General features: G+C 42.9%; 3 protein-coding genes across 8 annotated transcripts; 2 read left to right on the top strand and 1 right to left on the bottom strand.

The window, feature by feature from the left end:
* Positions 1-200: 200 nt before the first annotated feature.
* On the top strand, positions 201-9,832 carry naxd (NAD(P)HX dehydratase). 5 transcript variants are annotated; one of them, XM_086220458.1, is made up of 12 exons: positions 201-289; positions 1,349-1,535; positions 3,011-3,457; positions 6,267-6,411; positions 6,495-6,540; positions 6,638-6,726; positions 7,720-7,828; positions 7,984-8,034; positions 8,148-8,252; positions 8,351-8,471; positions 8,563-8,686; positions 9,104-9,832. In XM_086220458.1, the coding sequence occupies exons 2-12, from the start codon at positions 1,394-1,396 to the stop codon at positions 9,252-9,254; spliced, it is 1,530 nt and encodes a 509-aa protein (XP_086076584.1). In that variant the 5' UTR covers positions 201-289; positions 1,349-1,393; the 3' UTR covers positions 9,255-9,832. The 5 variants fall into 5 exon arrangements, with proteins under 5 accessions (XP_086076584.1, XP_086076580.1, XP_086076582.1 ...); XM_086220454.1 differs by having other exon boundaries at positions 218-289; positions 1,065-1,535; XM_086220456.1 differs by having other exon boundaries at positions 226-289; positions 1,004-1,535.
* Positions 9,833-10,054: 222 nt separating this feature from the next.
* ing1 (inhibitor of growth family, member 1) lies at positions 10,055-13,732 on the top strand. Of its 2 annotated transcripts, none has more exons than XM_086220460.1 (4): positions 10,055-10,408; positions 11,712-11,886; positions 12,332-12,480; positions 12,803-13,732. In XM_086220460.1, exons 2-4 carry the CDS (start codon positions 11,748-11,750, stop codon positions 13,433-13,435), a joined length of 921 nt encoding a protein of 306 aa, XP_086076586.1. In that variant the 5' UTR covers positions 10,055-10,408; positions 11,712-11,747; the 3' UTR covers positions 13,436-13,732. The 2 variants fall into 2 exon arrangements, with proteins under 2 accessions (XP_086076586.1, XP_086076587.1); XM_086220461.1 differs by lacking the exon at positions 10,055-10,408 and adding an exon at positions 10,775-10,915.
* Positions 13,733-14,424: 692 nt separating this feature from the next.
* Positions 14,425-17,963, bottom strand: ube2al (ubiquitin conjugating enzyme E2 A, like). Its single transcript, XM_086220462.1, has 6 exons — positions 17,763-17,963; positions 16,652-16,732; positions 16,525-16,550; positions 16,095-16,184; positions 15,927-16,015; positions 14,425-15,202 (listed from the first exon to the last, which is right to left on the bottom strand). The coding sequence occupies exons 1-6, from the start codon at positions 17,804-17,806 to the stop codon at positions 15,074-15,076; spliced, it is 459 nt and encodes a 152-aa protein (XP_086076588.1). The 5' UTR covers positions 17,807-17,963; the 3' UTR covers positions 14,425-15,073.
* Positions 17,964-18,000: the final 37 nt, after the last annotated feature.

Here is an 18,000-nt window from a genome sequence, read left to right as displayed (position 1 = left end):
GTATGGCACAGCATAATGGCATTAAAATCTTTAATAATGAAATGTAATGACAACAATTTAAAGGACTAAAAAGCTTGTATTGAAAAATTAAATTATATAAGTTGTGACAAATGACCAACGACATTACAGTCTTGGAAGAAATTTTTTTTGGATGTAGGAGTTTCCGGGAGGTCTTTAAAGGCATCATAATCCGCTGTGCTTCCTGTGTTGCTATCGGCTAGGCTAAGCTAGGCTAGCCCCATGATCAAGCTCATTTGTTTCACAGCCCTGAAAAGCCGCTCCTGTTTAGGTAAGACTGAGTGTTTACAACCCCGGGGGGACTCCTCTTCGTGAGTCAGCGGGTGAATGAATAACAACATGCTGCAACAGATTCAGACGCTCGCCTTTTGCTGTGTCACAGTAGCCCTCTCACTCGTCGCAACCTGGCTTTGTGTGAACGAGAAAGGTAAAATGAAAGTTAAAGTTAGCATGCAAACATTTTTCCCCGTGCCGACGTCCTGACAACGTTATTTACCGAGTAACTGATGCGGCCGAGGGGTTGGTTGACAGGTTAGCGTCCCGCTTAGTTGTGGAGGTAGGGCGCTTTAGGACCCCGCAGACACCTAGCATGGGCGGTGCAGCAGGCGGGGAGGTTAAGTTAGCCTCTGAGGACTGATCGGAGGTCAGTTTCCTAAATCCTACAAACAACGTAAAGGTTTGGAAAGGTTGTTGAAATGCCGACCCCTGGTCAGTTTATGTCGAATTTATAAATTACGCATTTTGCTAACGACGTGAAGGATAAACATAGTCCAGCTAGGTTTTATTAACAATGGTACGAAGAGTTAGTGTGTTCAAGCTAGTTTGATGGTTCCTAAAGTAAAACTATGTAAGTGGTTTTGAAGCTGTCTAGCTGGCGATATTTCGGATAGTGGCGGCTTTGATGAAGCTAGGGAGCAAAGATCCGGAGCAGACGTCCATCATAATCCGCAGGTCAACGTCTCTACTCAACTCCTTGTCGTAGCAGGTTACAGGAGTCGTAGCTATGCAAGCAAATACAACGCGGGGTTTCTTGTGGTCGGACGTAGAAACGAGGACCCTGCTGAATATCTGGGGGGAGCAGGACATTCAGACGGCGCTGGATGGAAACTTCCGAAACAGCTTCGTGTACCGCGACGTCTCCCGGAGGCTGGGGGCGATGGGTTTCGAGCGGACACCGGAGCAGTGCAGGGTGCGCATAAAAAGCCTCAAGAGGCAATATTTGCTAGCGAAGGAAGGTAATCTGCGGAACAACGGACAGTATCACAAGATTTGCAAGTTCTATGACACCATGGAGAGGATCTTGAGCAATCGCCCTGCCCTTGACCCCCAGGAGTTCATAGAAAGCGGGGCTGGAGGAGAGGAGGCCGGGGACGGCATGGAGGAGGATGGAGAGGATGCTCAGGATGCTTACTCTGAGGGAACCGGGGAATATCCTTTTCCTGCAGAGACAGAGGTGAAGTTGGAATACCCAACAGTTCCCATCCCTATTCCTGTTAAAGTGACAGTGGGCAATAACAGTAAGTGCTGCTGTGCATGAGTCTTTAAGTTTTGGAGAAATACACCTAGGGCTGTGCCATATGACTAAAACTCTCATATCCTGATCGTAACGAATCCAGATTATTACACACATCCTAATAACGATTATATCCCAATAACTGCACGTATCCCGAGAACAACGTGTTCTTTTGGCATTTGTGTGTTACAAACTATGAAGTATTTACAAAAGTTAATAGAAAATACATTGAATTGCAGTTGCAAACAAAATAATCACAACACTCAAATATGAATATTTATAAAAATGCCGAAGACACATTTATCTGGGGTTGTGCCTTGTGTGTCGCCCTCTCTACTTTGGCCTGTGAGGCATTTCTCAGTATTAAACTCTGTTCCTGAACTGTGTAAATATGGACTGCGTCTTTGCAGATAAAATGGAATGGCTGTCTCATTCCATTTTCACAATTCTTTATCATATAGTGTTTTGCAGATAAAAGCCACTAGCAACGTCTGAACATGCATTTTCCTCTGAGTACTTCAAATGATACTTCTCCCAATAAGTGCACTGTTCCCTTCAAGTACTCACAAACTCGTGGAGATGCTTTCCCTCTGCATTACTTATTTGTGACAACCTGGATGTGTGATTGTTAGATATAAGCTGTGGTCAGCACTGTCGCCTCACAGCAAGAAGGTTCCAGGTTCCAGTCCGGGCTCCAGCACAGGATCTTTCTGTGTGAGTCTCCATGTTCTCCCTGTTCCTGTGTGGGTTCTCTCTGGTACTCCAGCTTCCTCCCACAGTCCAAAGACATCAAGAGAGGACGAGGCTGATTGATACTCTAAATTGACTGTAGGTGTGACTGTGAGTGTGAATGGTCGTCTGTCTCTATGTGTTGGTCCTGTGATGGACTGGTGACCTGTCCAGGGTGAACCCTTTCCCTCACCTGAATCTATCCACGTTGCGGGCTCTTACTGTGGTGCAGAAGGGAAAAACATCTCAGGGAGCTCAAGACACTAATTTATCCATACTTGAACTACACATTTTGAGTGAAGTATTACTGGAACTTAACTTTTGTGTGTCTCATTCATATACTCTCTCCAATAGAAAATATTTGATGTGATACTTGGGGAGATGTTACGAAAGCTTTGTTGTGTCTGAGTTTACTGTTGGGAAACAGGGGCATTCTTTCTTCCAGTGAGCTGGTCTGTGTCCAAAATCAATTTGAATCAATTCAACAAAAGAGAAGCTCAACTTTTTGTCCCAGCTGCTCAGGGTCCAGCTCCTGGTTCAATATTTGTTTACGTGTGTCTTCAGGAGAACGTCAAGTGCCAGCCAGTTACGTAGAAAAGGCGATTTACACTACAACAACTTGAATATTGCCAAACCATGTATATCGTCGTATTGCACAGCCCTAAAAACACCAAGATTTAATACTCAAGATTAACTGATTTAATTTGGTCAAACATGGATCACAGCATGTCTCACACGTGTTCCCTTCAGGCACTTCTGCAAGACCTCACAAAAGCAGCCAGTCGGCCGGTAGTTACTCAGCTACCAGACCTAAACGGCCACGGAAGCGGCGCGCTAACTTCCCCATGGAGAAGCTAATGGAGCAGTTCCTGGAGCAGAGCGCCCAGGCTGAGGACAGCTTCTACCGTATAGAGGAGCAACGCTTGCAGGCAGAAGACCGCCGCAGGGAGGCGGAACACAGCAGGGAGCTGCACATGCTTCAGATGCTCGGGCAAATGTTCTCCAGCATCTCCTCAACCAGAACCAGCTCCACAGCCACCCCCACTAAGACTGTTCCCCCTGCCTGTGTTCCCATGTTCCCCCGCGCCTCCCCATCATGTACACGTAGCCAGTCAAGTCCTCCGCGACAGCCGTCGTCCCCAACACGCTGTCTCATCCAACAGAGTCAGCCGTTGAACCCAGACACCCAACATTTAGGTACTAGTTACGGTGTCACACGTGCGACCAGGAGGTGAAATATGTGACGAGAAAGTGGATTGAAAGCTATTGGCTGTTTTGTCAAGTCTCAGTGAGCCTCAGTTGCGGGGATGATGGATGTTTGCCTATGAATGTTTATATGAATCTTTATTTGGATTCAGTTATTTCCTGTGTCTTAGTTGTGCATTTGATGTTTCTGTCGTCTAACATGTTTACTTTTACCAAGAGCAGCCCTAAGATCTTAGCTGCGCCAAACAAGATTCTGATTATGGCCCCAAAACACTGGGAACCACCAAATAACACACACACACACACACACACACACACACATAGTGAATGAGTGAAAGAATTAATGCTTTAATAGCAAATATCTTACTAAATATGAAAAATAGGTAAATTAAAAATACCTTTTGATTTAAAAGGTTATAAAAGTTGCTTTTCTGTCAACAACCATTATTGTCAAGGTAGTTGGTCTTGGATCCCCCAGATCTTTCAATATTAATCCCTGAATAGATTAGATTAGATCAGACATGTAATTGAATTTAAAGCTGGAAAGTATTCCTTAGATATCCTCGATGCTTAGTAATGACAAATAGACAAATGCAATTCCATCCAAATATGCGAAATGTCATTGTTATTAAAAAAGTATTGAAGCAATGTAGGTAGCTCGTTAACAATCAAATCTAGCCTTACACTCAAATTTATGTGATGCTTAACTGTGCTCAGGTCAGCCAGCGAGTCGTGAAGAAGGCAATGTTCACTTTACCGCCGTGAATGTCAGTGGTGCAAGTGAAGCACCATCAGTTGACCTGAATCAGACATCTAGATATCAGATATGCAGGTGCTGGTCATATAATTAGAATATCATGGAAAAGTTGATCTAGTTCAGTAATTCCATTCACAAAGGGAAACCTGAATGTTATATTCATTCATTACCCACAGACTGATATATTTCACATTTATTTCTTTTAATTTTGATGATTATTACTGACGACTAATGAAAATCCCAAATTCAGTATCTCAGAAAATTAGATTATTACTTAAGACCAATACAAAAAAAATGGATTTTTAGAAATGTTGGCCGACTGAAAAGTATGAACATGAAAAGTATGAGCATGTACAGCACTCAGTACTTAGTTGGGGCTCCTTTTGCCTGAATTTTTGCAGCAGTGCGTCGTGGCATGGAGTCGATCAGTGTGTGGCTCTGCTCAGGTGGTATGAGAGCCCAGGTTGCTCTGATCGTGGCCTTCAGCTCTTCTGCATTGTTGGGTCTGGCGTGTTGCATCTTCCTCTTCACAATAGCCCATAGACTTTCTACAGGCTCAAGGTCAGGCAAGTTTGCTGGCCAATTATGAACAGGGATACCATGGTCCTTAAACCAGGTACTGGTAGCTTTGGCACTGTGTGCGGGTGCCAAGTCCTGTTGGAAATGAAATCAGCATCTCCATGAAATTAGTCTGCAGCAGGAAGTGCTTTAAAACTTCCTGGTAGACGGCTGCGTTGACCTTGGCCCTCAGAAAACACACTGGACCAACACCAGCAGATGACACAGCACCCCAAACCATCACGGACTGTGGAAACTTTACACTGGACCTCAAGCAACGTGGATTCTATGCCTCTCTTCTCTTCCTCCAGACTCTGGGACCTTGATTTCCAAAGGAAATGGAAAATTTACTTTCATCAGAGAACATAACTTTGGACCACTCAGCAGCAGTCCAGTCCTTTTCGTCTTTAGCCCAGGCAACACGCTCCTGACGCTGTGTCATGTTCAAGAGTGACTTGACACAAGGAATGCGACAGCTGGAACCCGTGTCTTGCGTACGTCTGTGCGTGGTGGTTCTTGAAGCACAGACTCCAACTGCAGTCCACTCTTTGTGAATCTCCCCCACATTTTTGAATGGGTTTTGTTTCACAATCCTCTCCAGGGTGCGGTTATCCTGATTGCTTTTATACTTTTTTCTACCACATCTTTTCCTTCCCTTCGCCTCTCTATTAATGTGCTTGGACACAGAGCCTCTTTAGCAATGACCTTTTGTGTCTTGCCCTCCTTGTGCAAGGTGTCAATGGTTGTCTTTTGGACAACTGTCAAGTCAGCAGTCTCCCCCGTGATTGTGGAGCCTGCATAATTAGCCTGAGAGACCATTTCAAGGCCTTTGCAGGTGTTTTGAGTTAATTAGCTGATTAGAGTGTGGCACAGGTGTCGTCAATATTGAACCTTTTCATAATATTCTAATTTTCTGAGATACTGTATTTGGGATTTTCATTAGTTACAATCGTCAAAATTAAAAGAAATAAACACTTGAAATGTATCAGTCTGTGTGGAATGAATATATAAATGATACAAGTTTCACTTTGTGAATGGAATTACTGAAATCAATCAACGTTTTCATGATATTCTAATTATATGACCAGCACCTGCAAATCAGATATTTATCTCCAATTTCATCTTCTTCCGCCCTTCATCTTCAGACTTACATGTTCTTGAAGGAGCCATTTTTATATCATCACTAACTTGCAGATTTGTGCGATCCAGGGACGTTCAGTTCAGTTCAGTTGCGTCCTGAGACAGCAACACCACCACCACGTAACGCTACGTTCAAGGATCGTGGTAATTTCATGCATTACTCTGAAATCAAGTTGGAAAGTCACACTGATCATGTGGCCCCTGTTTAGAGGTTGTGACCCTAAACAGCTGCAGACTGTTTATGCCAGGGGGCCGGCCCTGATGCTTAACATGTGACGGGTTTAAGAGAAGAAGCTAAGTTGGGATAGAGTTCACGTTTCAAACTTTTTTGTTTGTTTCCCCCAGTGTTTGAACGCTACTACAACTTGGGGTCCCACAGAGGCATGGATGATGACATGCTGTCACTGGCAAAGAGGATCGTTCCTCCGCTGACAACCAAAAAACACAAAGGACAAGACGGACGAATCGGGATCATTGGCGGGTGCCAAGAGTATGTTTACAGACTGGTTTCAGTATCAGTAATGTTCACCAAAGATATTAACCACTAATTCTTTTCATCTGGACCCTTTAAAGCTATACAGGAGCGCCATACTTTGCTGCCATCTCTGCACTGAAAGTGGTAAACACTCATTCACATTGATCACTTTATGAATGTCACCCAGTCTGAAGTGATATGTATTTGCGGGTGAACTACAGTGCCTGTTTCTTTTCCGCAGGGTGCTGACTTGACTCACGTGTTCTGCACCAAAGATGCTGCAACTGTAATCAAATCCTACAGCCCCGAGCTCATAGTTCATCCTGTCCTGTAAGTGGCGATTTCACTGGTGGGGATAATTAGCTGATAATCAATCTGATGGGACATTTGTAGTGTCATCACTGACTCTCCGATCATTGGTACCGGAAGAATATTTGTGTCACCTGCCCAGAAAATTCATTAAACTCTGGAGATCGTCCTCTTTTTGATATTATAGATACCCGCACAAGACATTGAGACTGCCTTGGCTTCATAAGTAGCTTGAAAATACTGCAAAAAGTCAGATATTACTACGTTGTTTCCCTGGCAGCTTTCATGATTATTGCAGTACATGCTGATGTCATAATGGACGGAGGGTGTCAGTCGACACAGAGACTTTAAGACCGTTTTGTGTCCGTTTCAGTTTAATTTCAACAAACATAGTTTTCTAGTTCATGCAAAATGAAAGTTGTGATTCTGCTGCAACTGCAGTAACAAATACTGCCTGCCTAAAATGGAAAGATGAATAGAATCCTTCCATCATGTCAGGTTCTGGTGAGCAAAATCCAATTATTTGTATAAGCGATTATAATTTCTCTCATTTTTATCATAGCATAATAATTCCACGCAGTTTTATTGTAAATCATGCATGAGATAAAGTTCATAGATACTTTCTAAAATTGTATTTAGTTTTTTTTAATTTCATGTGTACCAACATGTTAAAACCCTCGTTATGATCAGTTCTAATTATGGGTCCTGATCTTTGTCTACGCTTGATGAGTTTTCATCAAGTCTGAACACCTTTAAGAAAATGTAAGAAGTACCCATACACACCCGTAACAATTCAACACGTTTCAATAAATCACGTCGCTCCTCTCTTTGGACAGCGTAGACGCATCATTGTCCTCAGAGCAGTGACTATCTAAACATGCCGGCATTGATTCAAGGAATTGATCAACTTGGAGTGGTCGGATTTACTGATAATACTGATTCGCTAATGTTGCTGTCTTTCGATTTCTGTCCCTAATTCCAACGAAGCTAAAGAGTGTGTGTATTTGTTTTAAGGGACAGTCCTAATGCAGTGGAAGAGATAGAAAAATGGCTGCCAAGACTGCACGGCCTTGTAGTGGGACCCGGTCTAGGGAGAGAAGACGTCTTATTAAAAACAGCCAAGGCATGTAGAATGTACTTACACACCTTTACACCCAAACTATCCTGATATCTCCATGAAGGAGGACCCATGTTCTCTGGAAACATGAGGAAAGTTGTTCAAGAAGTCTTTAATCTGAAAAATGTGTTACGTCACATTTGTCCGGCTCTCTTCTAAAGGAGGTGATCGAGAAGTCGAAAGCAAGAGATATTCCTATTGTCATTGATGCAGTGAGTATTCAACTTCAATAAAATGAAGTTTAGCATTGTTCTTTTCTCCTTTTCTCTTTTAGAAAGCCATACAGAAACTTTGTGTGTGTGTGTGTGTATTTTGTTGGCAACAGGATGGATTATGGTTGGTTACACAGCAGCCGTCTGTTATTCAAGGGTACCAGAAGGGCATCCTGACTCCCAACTTCATGGAGTTCACACGGCTATATGAGGCACTGGTGGGTCTCCCAGCCCTGTAATCACACGCTGCACATAATTTCCTCTGCTTCCATAAGTACGTTACGTGTCTCATCTCATGCGTGCGTGTGTGTTTCAGCATCATGAGTCCATGGAAGGCAGCGACCACCAGCGCAGCGTCATGCAGCTGAGCGTCGCGATGGGAAACCTCACGCTGGTGCTGAAAGGAGCGGAGGATCTCATTACAGACGGCAGTAAAGGTCTGTGGCTACAACCTCACGTCTCGGGTCCGATCATTCACCTGCTCCACCGCTCCACTCCTCCCGTGACTGCATGTGCTCTTGTTTTCAGTGATATCATGCAGTATTGAGGGCAGTGGGAGACGATGCGGTGGGCAGGGAGATCTTCTATCTGGATCTATTGGAGTGCTGGCACACTGGGCCCATATTGCCTCTACAGCAGGGATTATCAGAGGGTGAGGACATTTTTGCCTGACTGAAGTATGTAAAAGAACAGCATTCATGGTTGTAGATGTTGAAGCACATTGCCTGAGATGTATGTCAATGAATGTGAAAGATTTTCAAAATATTCTGCTACAAAGTCCATCCTTGTCCCTTTATAATCACTTGTGTGAGTCCTAAAATCTGGAAGTAAGTGTTGTTGAACATCTGCTTCCCTCACCTCAAACCTATGCCTGAAATACAGACTGTGGTTCACACAGGCTAGAGACACTCTTAGGGTTTGCCTTACTCATAGAATAACCACTAACTACTGTTAGTGTATGTATGTGTGTATGTATGTGTGTATATATATATATATATAGAGAGAGAGAGAGAGAGAGAGAGAAAATCTGTATTGTTTTTCATAATCTTCCTTTTCTTTCCTCCTCCAGGGTGAATCCATCAGTGGTTGCAGCATTCGGAGCTTGTGCTCTCACCAGACAGTGCAACAGACAAGCATTCCAGCAACACGGCAGATCCACAACCACATCCGACATGATCCAGGAAATAGGCGCCGTCTTCAAGAAGCTGTTTGAAAGCTGAAAACTGCTACATGAAATCTTTCCTAAACCAGTATATACTCAATGTTTCATTCTTACAAAAAAAAAAAAAAACCCTCTAAAGATGATGTCGTGATTCAGATGGAAGAATCGTGACCCAGAGTGGGCTACTGGCAAATAAAGTGTTCCTAAAAGTTTGATTTGCCTGACGTTTGGAGACGTGTGGACTACAGCCTCAGAGCCAATATTTAGCTGATGTGTCTAATCAGATAGAATCTTGACTATGATGAAGCCACATAGGAAAAGCCAGCCTTCCTGTCTTCAGCAGCATACAGAGAATGCAGTGGTGGTGGGTCCAGAGGCTCCCTGGGAATTGTGGCTTTCACCACACAGCTTCAAAAATCTTCCAGCAGAAGTGTTTTTTCTCTACCCGGACCAGGTTGTTCCCTTGTCAGCCTCTCTGTAGTCGAGACTAACCCTCAGCCCACCCTCCTCCTCCTCCCCTCTCACCTGGGCTCTGTACCCTGTGGTGGATCAAACATGATGAAGCAACTAAATTCTTGCCCAGCCCACAAAGTAAACTGAGGTGAAAAGGTAAACTGAATCAGTATGACGTTTAAACTACAAACCTGTTTGAACTTTAAAAAAAAATAAAAATAAAAAAGTTTGTTTTTGCGTGAATATCTTTTTGGAATAAATTCCTGAAAGCGATCTTCAATGTAAAGCAGCACCTGAGTAGCCACAGGGGGGCAGTGTCGAGTTGCAGCATGAAAACATGCCGGTCATATCCGTTTGTGCCACTTTCTAAACTCCAGATCGGACTTTTCATGTTACCGATCGGGATGCGCAAAAAAAATCCCGGTTGTGGTTAAGTATCATTGACTGGCAGTTTATATTTTCAATTAGCAAAATGTTTAAAATAAGGCGTTGGCGTCAGTTAAACACGTGTAACCGGTAAATGAACTCTGTTTACTGAAGCGCTACACGCTGCGATACAGAGGGTCCAACGCGATACATTCATTCAGATACCGAAGCTAACAGCTAGCATTAGCATTAGCTGCTGTTGGATTCACTGCGGAGTTACAGCAGCCTCAGTGACCCAACATTACTCCGCCACATGATCTTGCCCTGGCGACAAGAGCAGCGTATCTGTGTCACGAAGACAGAACACGTAAAGAAGAACTAATAAACAAACAGGTAAGTCATTGTTAACAGCAAAGAACCAACCAGATACTGGAATCCCTCGTGTTTGTTGTGGCGCCGATGACTGCGACGCTTCTTGCGCTGTTGCTACAACGTTAGCTACGTTCGAAGCTATCACTAAGAAGCTAAATAGCTTTAATTTTCCAGGATTCTAAAAAGGTTTTACTGTTTTATTCCATGTGTGCTTGTTCTAGATTGCTTGGTTTATGTGAACGGGATGTCTGTTTAATATTTAGTAACCCAAGGGTTTGTCATAAAAGTCTACGTTAAATAAACCTCCAAGTTGGCTTGCTAACTCGGTTCGCGACGAAAGCAAGCTAACATCCAAGCGAAACAACAACTTACGTCGCATAATGCTTATGAGAAAATTACACGCTAAAACTTTGAGGTACTTCTTAACTATCTAAACGAACCCCAGCACTAGCTGAACCGCTAGCACTATATTACAGTTAGAAGCTAACGATCGTCTCATGACATCCCTGGAGAGGAGCGTTTACGCTGGTAATGGTCTTAATTTGACACGAAACGTGCTTGCAGGTTGTTTTTTTTTTACTAAGGATGTCAGGGTGTCCCGTCGGTCGGGTATCCACATCCTCGGTGACGTTACTCAACTAACGTTACCAACGGGAAACAAGCTCCTGCTAGCCAAATTAGCTCGATGTTAGCGTCGTCCTCTGAGTGGACATGATTATGTCCACTCAGAGGTAACGTCCAGCCCTCGGGCTGAAATCAAAGGTCCGTTTAATGCGTCATGAGCTGAGTTGATTTTCTACTGTCTAGTAAACCTAATCCACACAGTACAGACACGTACACAGGGTCCGGATAGCCGAGTGGTACTCACGGTCCTAAACCTCCGAAATGAGTGGTCATTAATAGTCAGGATCGCACTGGAAAATACTTGAGAACAACTTTGTGTAACTCAGATTAAATGATGGAGAAAATGTCGCTGATATGTGACAAATGAGTACATGTTGTACATTCCTAATGAACCACCATGACTCCACCGTAGGGCGACAGCTGCTGTTTATCTTTACTCATAACTTATATAGTCTAGAATGTCAAGAATACATAAAGAGTTGTCACCACTGTTTCCCAAAGTTGAAATTGTTCAAACTGCCTCTCTGACTTAGTAAAGAGTGAAATGACTAAAGAGCTGCGGGAGTCCCGATGCCTTTAGTGTTGACATTTAAGTTTGGAAAAAAAGACACGCAGTCACAAGGACAGATTGATCAGCAGCATCTCTGCGCTACATCAATATCAAAAGTCTAATTATATTCATTCTATGTGTTATCACCAGGTGGAGGAGCGTCCTGTGATCAAAAGGTGAATCACAATGCTGAACGCCACCAATGGCGACCCGGGCCACGTCGTGGTGAATTATGTGGAGGAGTATTTAGACCTGGTGGAGTCACTCCCCTTCGATTTGCAGAGAAGTGTGTCTCTCATGAAGGAAATTGATGCCAAGTATCAAGGTAAAGCAGCTGGTTGGTTTTTACGCGTCTTCCGAAAAACATTGCAACGTCCCCAACAAACTAATGATGAATCCGATGGTAGCGGCCAGTTCAACTTTGACTCTGCAGACGTGCATCTACTGCTCCAAATAAAGTCACTATGAAGCTTTCTCTCAGCACATTTATCCTGAAAACTACCAGTTTGTTGTTTTCAACAGACGTTTTACCAGCGAATGAATCACTTTACTAGTCAGTCCCTCTCCTCCCACTCAAGCATGACTGATCCACGTACAGGGGGCACGTTTGATCGCCAAGTTCAACAGAGATGTTTGTTTGAACATCTCCTAGGTCGGCCATTTGCTTTCATGATGTTATTTTAGGCTTCCGAAAACCTAGCGGTAAATGTACTTGTATTAATTTGCGTGTGGGTTCTGAGACTACTTTGCATTTCTTCTCTCTCGGCCAGATGTTCTGAAGGAGCTCGACGATGCTTACGAGCGCTATCGCAAGGAGTCAGACTCCCTTCAGAGGCGCAAGCTCCAGTTGTCCATTCAGAGGGCGCTGATCCGCAGTCAAGAGCTCGGAGATGAGAAGATCCAGATTGTTGGACAAATGGTAAGTAGAGAGCTGGCTGCAGACGCTCAGTATGTCCAACTTACAGGTCCTGATTTGGGATATCTGAAGATGGCGAAGTGCTGATGTGAGATGCTGGTGATCCAGTGGAACATCCAACAGCATGAATGTTGTATACAGAACCTTAAAAGAAACCTTACCCCTACTGCAAATGCTAGATTTGTATATTTTATTGTCTTCCTGGTTTTTATAACATGTCACTTTCCCAATAAAAAGGACCGATTCACCTTATATTAGAAAACAGAAAACAAGAGAAGCCAAACTTTTTTTTTGTGTGTAACAAACTAAGAATTCTTTCATTCAGGTGGAGTTGGTGGAGAACCGAACACGCCAGATTGACTGGCATTCTGAACTCCTCCTTTCCTCTCAAGAAGTCCCAGAGAGCCATGTTCCCACCGCAGCGTCTATGGCAACCTCGGCAGCATCCATGACGTCATCAGCATCCGCCACCATCACTCCGGGCAAAACTGGCCACCACGATAAGAAGCGGGAGGAGGTCACCCCTGGCTCGGGGGCAGGAGACAAGGGAGGAGGGAAGCGTGCAAGACGACAGAAAAACGGAGAAAACAGGGAAAGTTATGCAGGTCTGGATCCAACTGAGGAAGTCGGAGCGGGGGCGTCCAGGGAAAAGAGGGCGAAAACATCTTCTAAGAAGAAGAAAAGGTCCAAGGGGAAGTCGGAGAGAGAAGTGTCGCCTCCGGACCTGCCCATTGACCCGGACGAGCCGACATACTGTCTGTGCGAGCAGGTGTCCTACGGCGAGATGATCGGCTGTGACAACGATGAATGCACTATCGAGTGGTTCCACTTCTCTTGTGTCGGGCTTCATCATAAACCTAAAGGCAAGTGGTACTGCCCCAAGTGTCGGGGGGAGAACGAGAAGACCATGGACAAGGCCTTGGAGAGGGCTAAGAAGGAGAGGGCTTACAACAGGTAGCTGCCCCTGCTGGGCGTCATGAACACTTTCACTGTTACTTCACGTCTCATCCTGTTTCAGTTGGCCGTTCGGAAGTTGTGAATTGATCTGCGTGGTCTTGTAAATAGTTATTTTTGTAACCCCTATGTTCTGAGAAACCACATCACTTCCTCCTGACTGCAATTACATGCTAAGACTGAACACTGTACTATACAACACACGCATGTTTTTAGGGCAACGTCTTGCAGCTACTGCTTTGTTTTTGTCGTGCATGCAACATCCTCACCCTCTCCACTGAATAAAGCATCTACACAAGTATTTTGATATCAAGGTTCTGACTCTGAAAAAATATCACCAAGTTCTTCAATTCTCTCTTTACTGAGCAATTAATGGCTTTTTTCTTTTTGACATTTCTAAATTATTCCCAAGCATCTGTAAAAATTTGGTGCAGTGTGAAGTTGTTTTAGCCAATAAGTCGACCTTTTTGCGAGCCAGTAAATATCAGCTTCTGTAGATTATTTAAATTCCACATTGTTTTATTTTCATACACAATTCTTAAAACCTGGAGGGTTTGTGGAATTTGGGAGAAAATAAAAAAAAGCTATTTCCAATTTGAAAAATAAAGCCAAAACCACCTTTGGAAATCATAGAAATTTGGTCATTCAAGCATTTGAAGTTAGAAGCGGATTTCTTTTTTTTTTTGGTTTAAACAGACATTGCCATGAAGGCGCTGCAAGAACCAATTGTTCTCTTGGTAAAAAGTGTATGAAGCCTGTTTACAGTATGTCAGGTACATCTGATGGTACATGGAGCCTCCTGCAGCATCCATTCATCCTGTCAGTTTGTGGTGTCACTGTGTTGGTAGAGCGAGACCAGGATGTTCTGTGCTGCCTTTCCGTAGTAAATTGATGCTCACGTTTGTACTGTCAAAAGTATTTTTAGGTCAAATACTACATTTGCAGTTACAATAAAGAAGTTTCCATCTAAGACTAAATTTGATTTTTTTTTTTTTTTATTTACTGAAAAAAATGACATGAGGGGGACAACCAGTGCAAAATCTGTACATAATTTCAGTTGCAGATTTCTTATATACACGAGTACTGAACATAAATACACTCGTTCTGTCATGCATGTAACAGTTCAAAGCACAACAAAGACACGTGGTGTAAAGATGTCTGGTTTTGTTGAAGTCCATGATGCTCATGTTAGTCATTCTACCGAGGGGGGGGGGGGGTGGTGGCGGCGGTGGTAGTGGTGGGGGGGCACACAGGAGCCCAAAGACACACATCAGGAACAAAATGGAAAAGGATCCAAGACCGACTGAGAAACCCTCCAAGACGATGAACATAATGAGTCATGGAAGTTACGACAGACAAGTGGAGCACTCTAAAGTTCATACTGAAAAAAACCAAAACCAAAAACAAGGCAAGATTCAGCACAAACCCCAGGTGGGCTGGAAAAGAGGGAGAGAATACAAAAGACATTTCCCTCTTGGCGGACGAGAAAAAACATTCTTTGAAGGGAAGTTGAAGGTAAAGTGCATAAAATCTTAAAATCAATAAAAGGTGGGTGGGGGAAGGGGAACGATTAAGAGGTTCTCCACTAACTTTCAGCACACACAGCTTAACAACGGAGGGAGCAGCCATCAGGGCGGCCAGGTCAACTGTCTCGCCAGCTTTGTTCTACGATGGCAGAGACTCTCTTCTCGTACTCGCGCTTATTCTCCTGGTAGAGCTGTGCTGCCTGGCTGTTGGCTGGACTGTTGGGATTTGGTTCATCGAGCAGGGACTGAGGAAGAGATCATGAAGACCGAAGGTGAAAACCTTGGAGAGGAAAATAGCTAACCTGCATTCGTTAATCTTCTAAACCCCCATGGAACATGAATACCGTGAGAACTTGAGGAAACAAAGCAGCTGAGGTTGGAATTTAAGATAAAAATAAACACCCTCGTCAAATGCCGCTTGTATTAACACTGCCAGCATCGTAGCAGATCAAACTGGGAGAGGAGCCGATGTCACCGGGAGAGCGCACGGTTAATAACCTGCTCGTTCTGTCTGGTTTCAGCGTCATCCAATCAACTGTCCCCAGGGTTTAACAGCAAAAACAAGATTTTCAAATTCATCACCAAATGTTTGACTTTGTGAAAGTAACTTCCATAATGATGTACAACATTTGCTTTACTGTAATATCAGTATTACAAAATTCACACAAAATATGATTACAAAGTCTGGCCTTTTTCAGTCATAGCATCAAATTGTAATATGAAGTTTTGAAAGAAAGTGTAATCTTTCGATAGAGAAAACCGTACAGTTTCTACTGCTGCTAAAACCCCAAATATCTGGAGACATTCTACATTTGAATTGTCCTTTGTCTCGTGATGATTGATTACCTGATGACTTTGTGTCAAACACGTTAAAAAATCTCAGCAATAGCACTGATTCACTTTTTGCCTTAATTGTGTTTCATTAAATACCCAAAGTGTAAAAAAAAGCAAGTATTTGTAGGCAGATACCTGGATGGATGTAAGAATAGAGGACACGTCATAAGTGGGACTCCAACGATTCTGTAGGATGTCCAAACATATACTGCCGTCTGCATAGACTGAGGATAAAAACGCCATTAAACCTGTTCCACAAGAACTCCCACGATAATAAACTCAAGTACTGAACAGCGCTCCTACCATTAGGATGAAACATCTTTGACACAAATCGTACTGTGGGGGGTTTGTTGGGGTATTCTTCTGTGAACTCCACAATGAGTTTAAAAGTACCTGCAACAAAGACAAGACCAAAAAAGGCATTCATTAAATCTAATGTTAATATTAACATTTAAATGCCAAGTCAAGGTGCAACAATGTAACTTAGGTTTGCTGGTGAGTTTAAGAAGACATCTGAATAGAATTTTTTTTTGAGGATCACTTGAAGACAAACACAAACCAACAATGCATAATGGTAGCTGGACTGATACCGATGTAGACACTGACACGAGAAGAAAATCCTCCTCTACATGAGTCTTTATCTAACGAGAAGTGTGGAAACTGTGGACTTATTCTTAAACAGCGGTCTCATGGTGAGAAGTTATTTTGTTAAAACACAAAACAAAATACTTACCGTCTTCAAAAGGAGTTCCCTCAGGGCTGTGAGTTAGGAGAAGTAAAAGTTATGAAGTTATTCATTTTGTAATTTGGATCATAGGCAGGTTATTAATCTAATACTGGCTAATTAATCTTATTCTTACCCAAAAATGACTGCATTCCACACCATGATGTTGTTTTCTGATGGAGCGCCACTGACACCAGCAGGGGGATCCTCTTGTAGTCTTTATTAACAAAGAGCACAATCAGAATGGGAGCTTACATGTTTGGACTTTAGCAGGCAATCCAAATGGAAACAGGCAATCTGCTTTCCTCTGAAAGTTTGGTTCTAGATACTTGTGAAACACACATACACACACACACACACATATCTAAAATTTCATACCCAGATAAATTCATAAATACGTGAACAGTTATATGTGCAAAAAATAAAACGAGACTTCTGTTTTTAACAAAAATAAACTTCATGGCATAAATTGAGCATCTGACCACGATGGTAGAGGCTAATCAGTGCAATCATGAGATCTGAAACTATTGGGCGTGAAAACATATCGGAAGAACAGATTGGATGAAATACGTAAATAAATTATTCACAAGTACGAGAAACTATAACAATCCTCCTTGGACAAAGTGTTCCCACAGACAGCAGGAGATGAGGATGATTTAGGTTAATAAAGCTCGTGACCCAGATTATTTTAGCATTGATCAGCAAAAATGTATAGAATTGATGTTAAAATTAAAGTGTATTACTCTGCTGAGCTCATCACATTTGAGATGAAAACTGCGGACACATACCAACTTTACAATTGTTCTGGACAGGTTAGTGAAATTATTTAAAACATAAATCGACCACATGGGGAAAAAAATAGATTTTATACTTGTTGGTAAGACAGTATTTTACCACAGACATTAAAATGTTCGTTTATTAAAAAAACATGAAAAACTGTCACGGTAAACGCAACCAACTAATCTGACATCGGGTGTGAGCTAGCACCTACCTAGCCTTTAGCTACGAGCTAAGTGCCTCTAAAAAGTAACGTTATTTCGATGTCATGCCTGAAGGCAGTACAAACACGAGCTGGACTACACGGCGTTTACAATTTTCTTATATTTTCTATGGTAAGTTAGCGAAATAACTTCCTTATGTTAATTGACACCTGGCTAACTCTGCCAAGCTAACGCTAGCAGGGCTAATGCTAGCTGTTTTCGACTAACTACAGCCGTCGGCATCGGGATGGTTTCTGACCAACTCACCGTTTAAAATCTCTCATAAGTCTCCTTCTAGCTGGTGTTGACATGGCTCGAACTCTGACACACGTATAAACGCTGAGCAGTAGTTTTTATCAAAATGTTTCAGTGTTTTAAATGTTATTTGACACCCTTCTAATTAACCCGTTCGTGTACGCCTCAAGTCGTCGTTCTGTCGTCTAATCCAATTCCTGTCTGTCGGGTTGGCCCAGCCTTTTTTAAGGACGATACCATGTCGTTTAGG

The sequence above is a fragment of the Aulostomus chinensis genome, chromosome 12, assembly GCF_037954235.1.
Source record: "Aulostomus chinensis isolate RoL2024-O1b breed Wild chromosome 12, RoL_Achi_v1.0, whole genome shotgun sequence".
In the NCBI taxonomy this organism is placed as follows: domain Eukaryota; kingdom Metazoa; phylum Chordata; class Actinopteri; order Syngnathiformes; family Aulostomidae; genus Aulostomus; species Aulostomus chinensis.
The sequence above is the reverse complement of the archived record's forward strand: the minus strand, read 5'-3'. Positions and strand labels throughout refer to the sequence as shown.

Excerpts from the sequence above, each read along its gene's own strand:
- naxd (XM_086220454.1), top strand. The coding sequence starts at position 241 with ATGATCAAGCTCATTTGTTTCACAGCCCTGAAAAGCCGCTCCTGTTTA. Across the intron at positions 6,412-6,494 it reads ATCATTGGCGGGTGCCAAGA|CTATACAGGAGCGCCATACT; the intron begins GTATGTTTACAG and ends GACCCTTTAAAG. Across the intron at positions 7,829-7,983 it reads TCTTATTAAAAACAGCCAAG|GAGGTGATCGAGAAGTCGAA; the intron begins GCATGTAGAATG and ends TCTCTTCTAAAG.
- ing1 (XM_086220460.1), top strand. The coding sequence starts at position 11,748 with ATGCTGAACGCCACCAATGGCGACCCGGGCCACGTCGTGGTGAATTAT. Across the intron at positions 11,887-12,331 it reads AATTGATGCCAAGTATCAAG|ATGTTCTGAAGGAGCTCGAC; the intron begins GTAAAGCAGCTG and ends TCTCTCGGCCAG. Across the intron at positions 12,481-12,802 it reads TCCAGATTGTTGGACAAATG|GTGGAGTTGGTGGAGAACCG; the intron begins GTAAGTAGAGAG and ends TCTTTCATTCAG.
- ube2al (XM_086220462.1), bottom strand. The coding sequence starts at position 17,806 with ATGTCAACACCAGCTAGAAGGAGACTTATGAGAGATTTTAAACG. Across the intron at positions 16,733-17,762 it reads CTTATGAGAGATTTTAAACG|ACTACAAGAGGATCCCCCTG; the intron begins GTGAGTTGGTCA and ends TTGTTAATAAAG. Across the intron at positions 15,203-15,926 it reads CTATTCTTACATCCATCCAG|TCCCTGCTCGATGAACCAAA; the intron begins GTATCTGCCTAC and ends TCTCTTCCTCAG.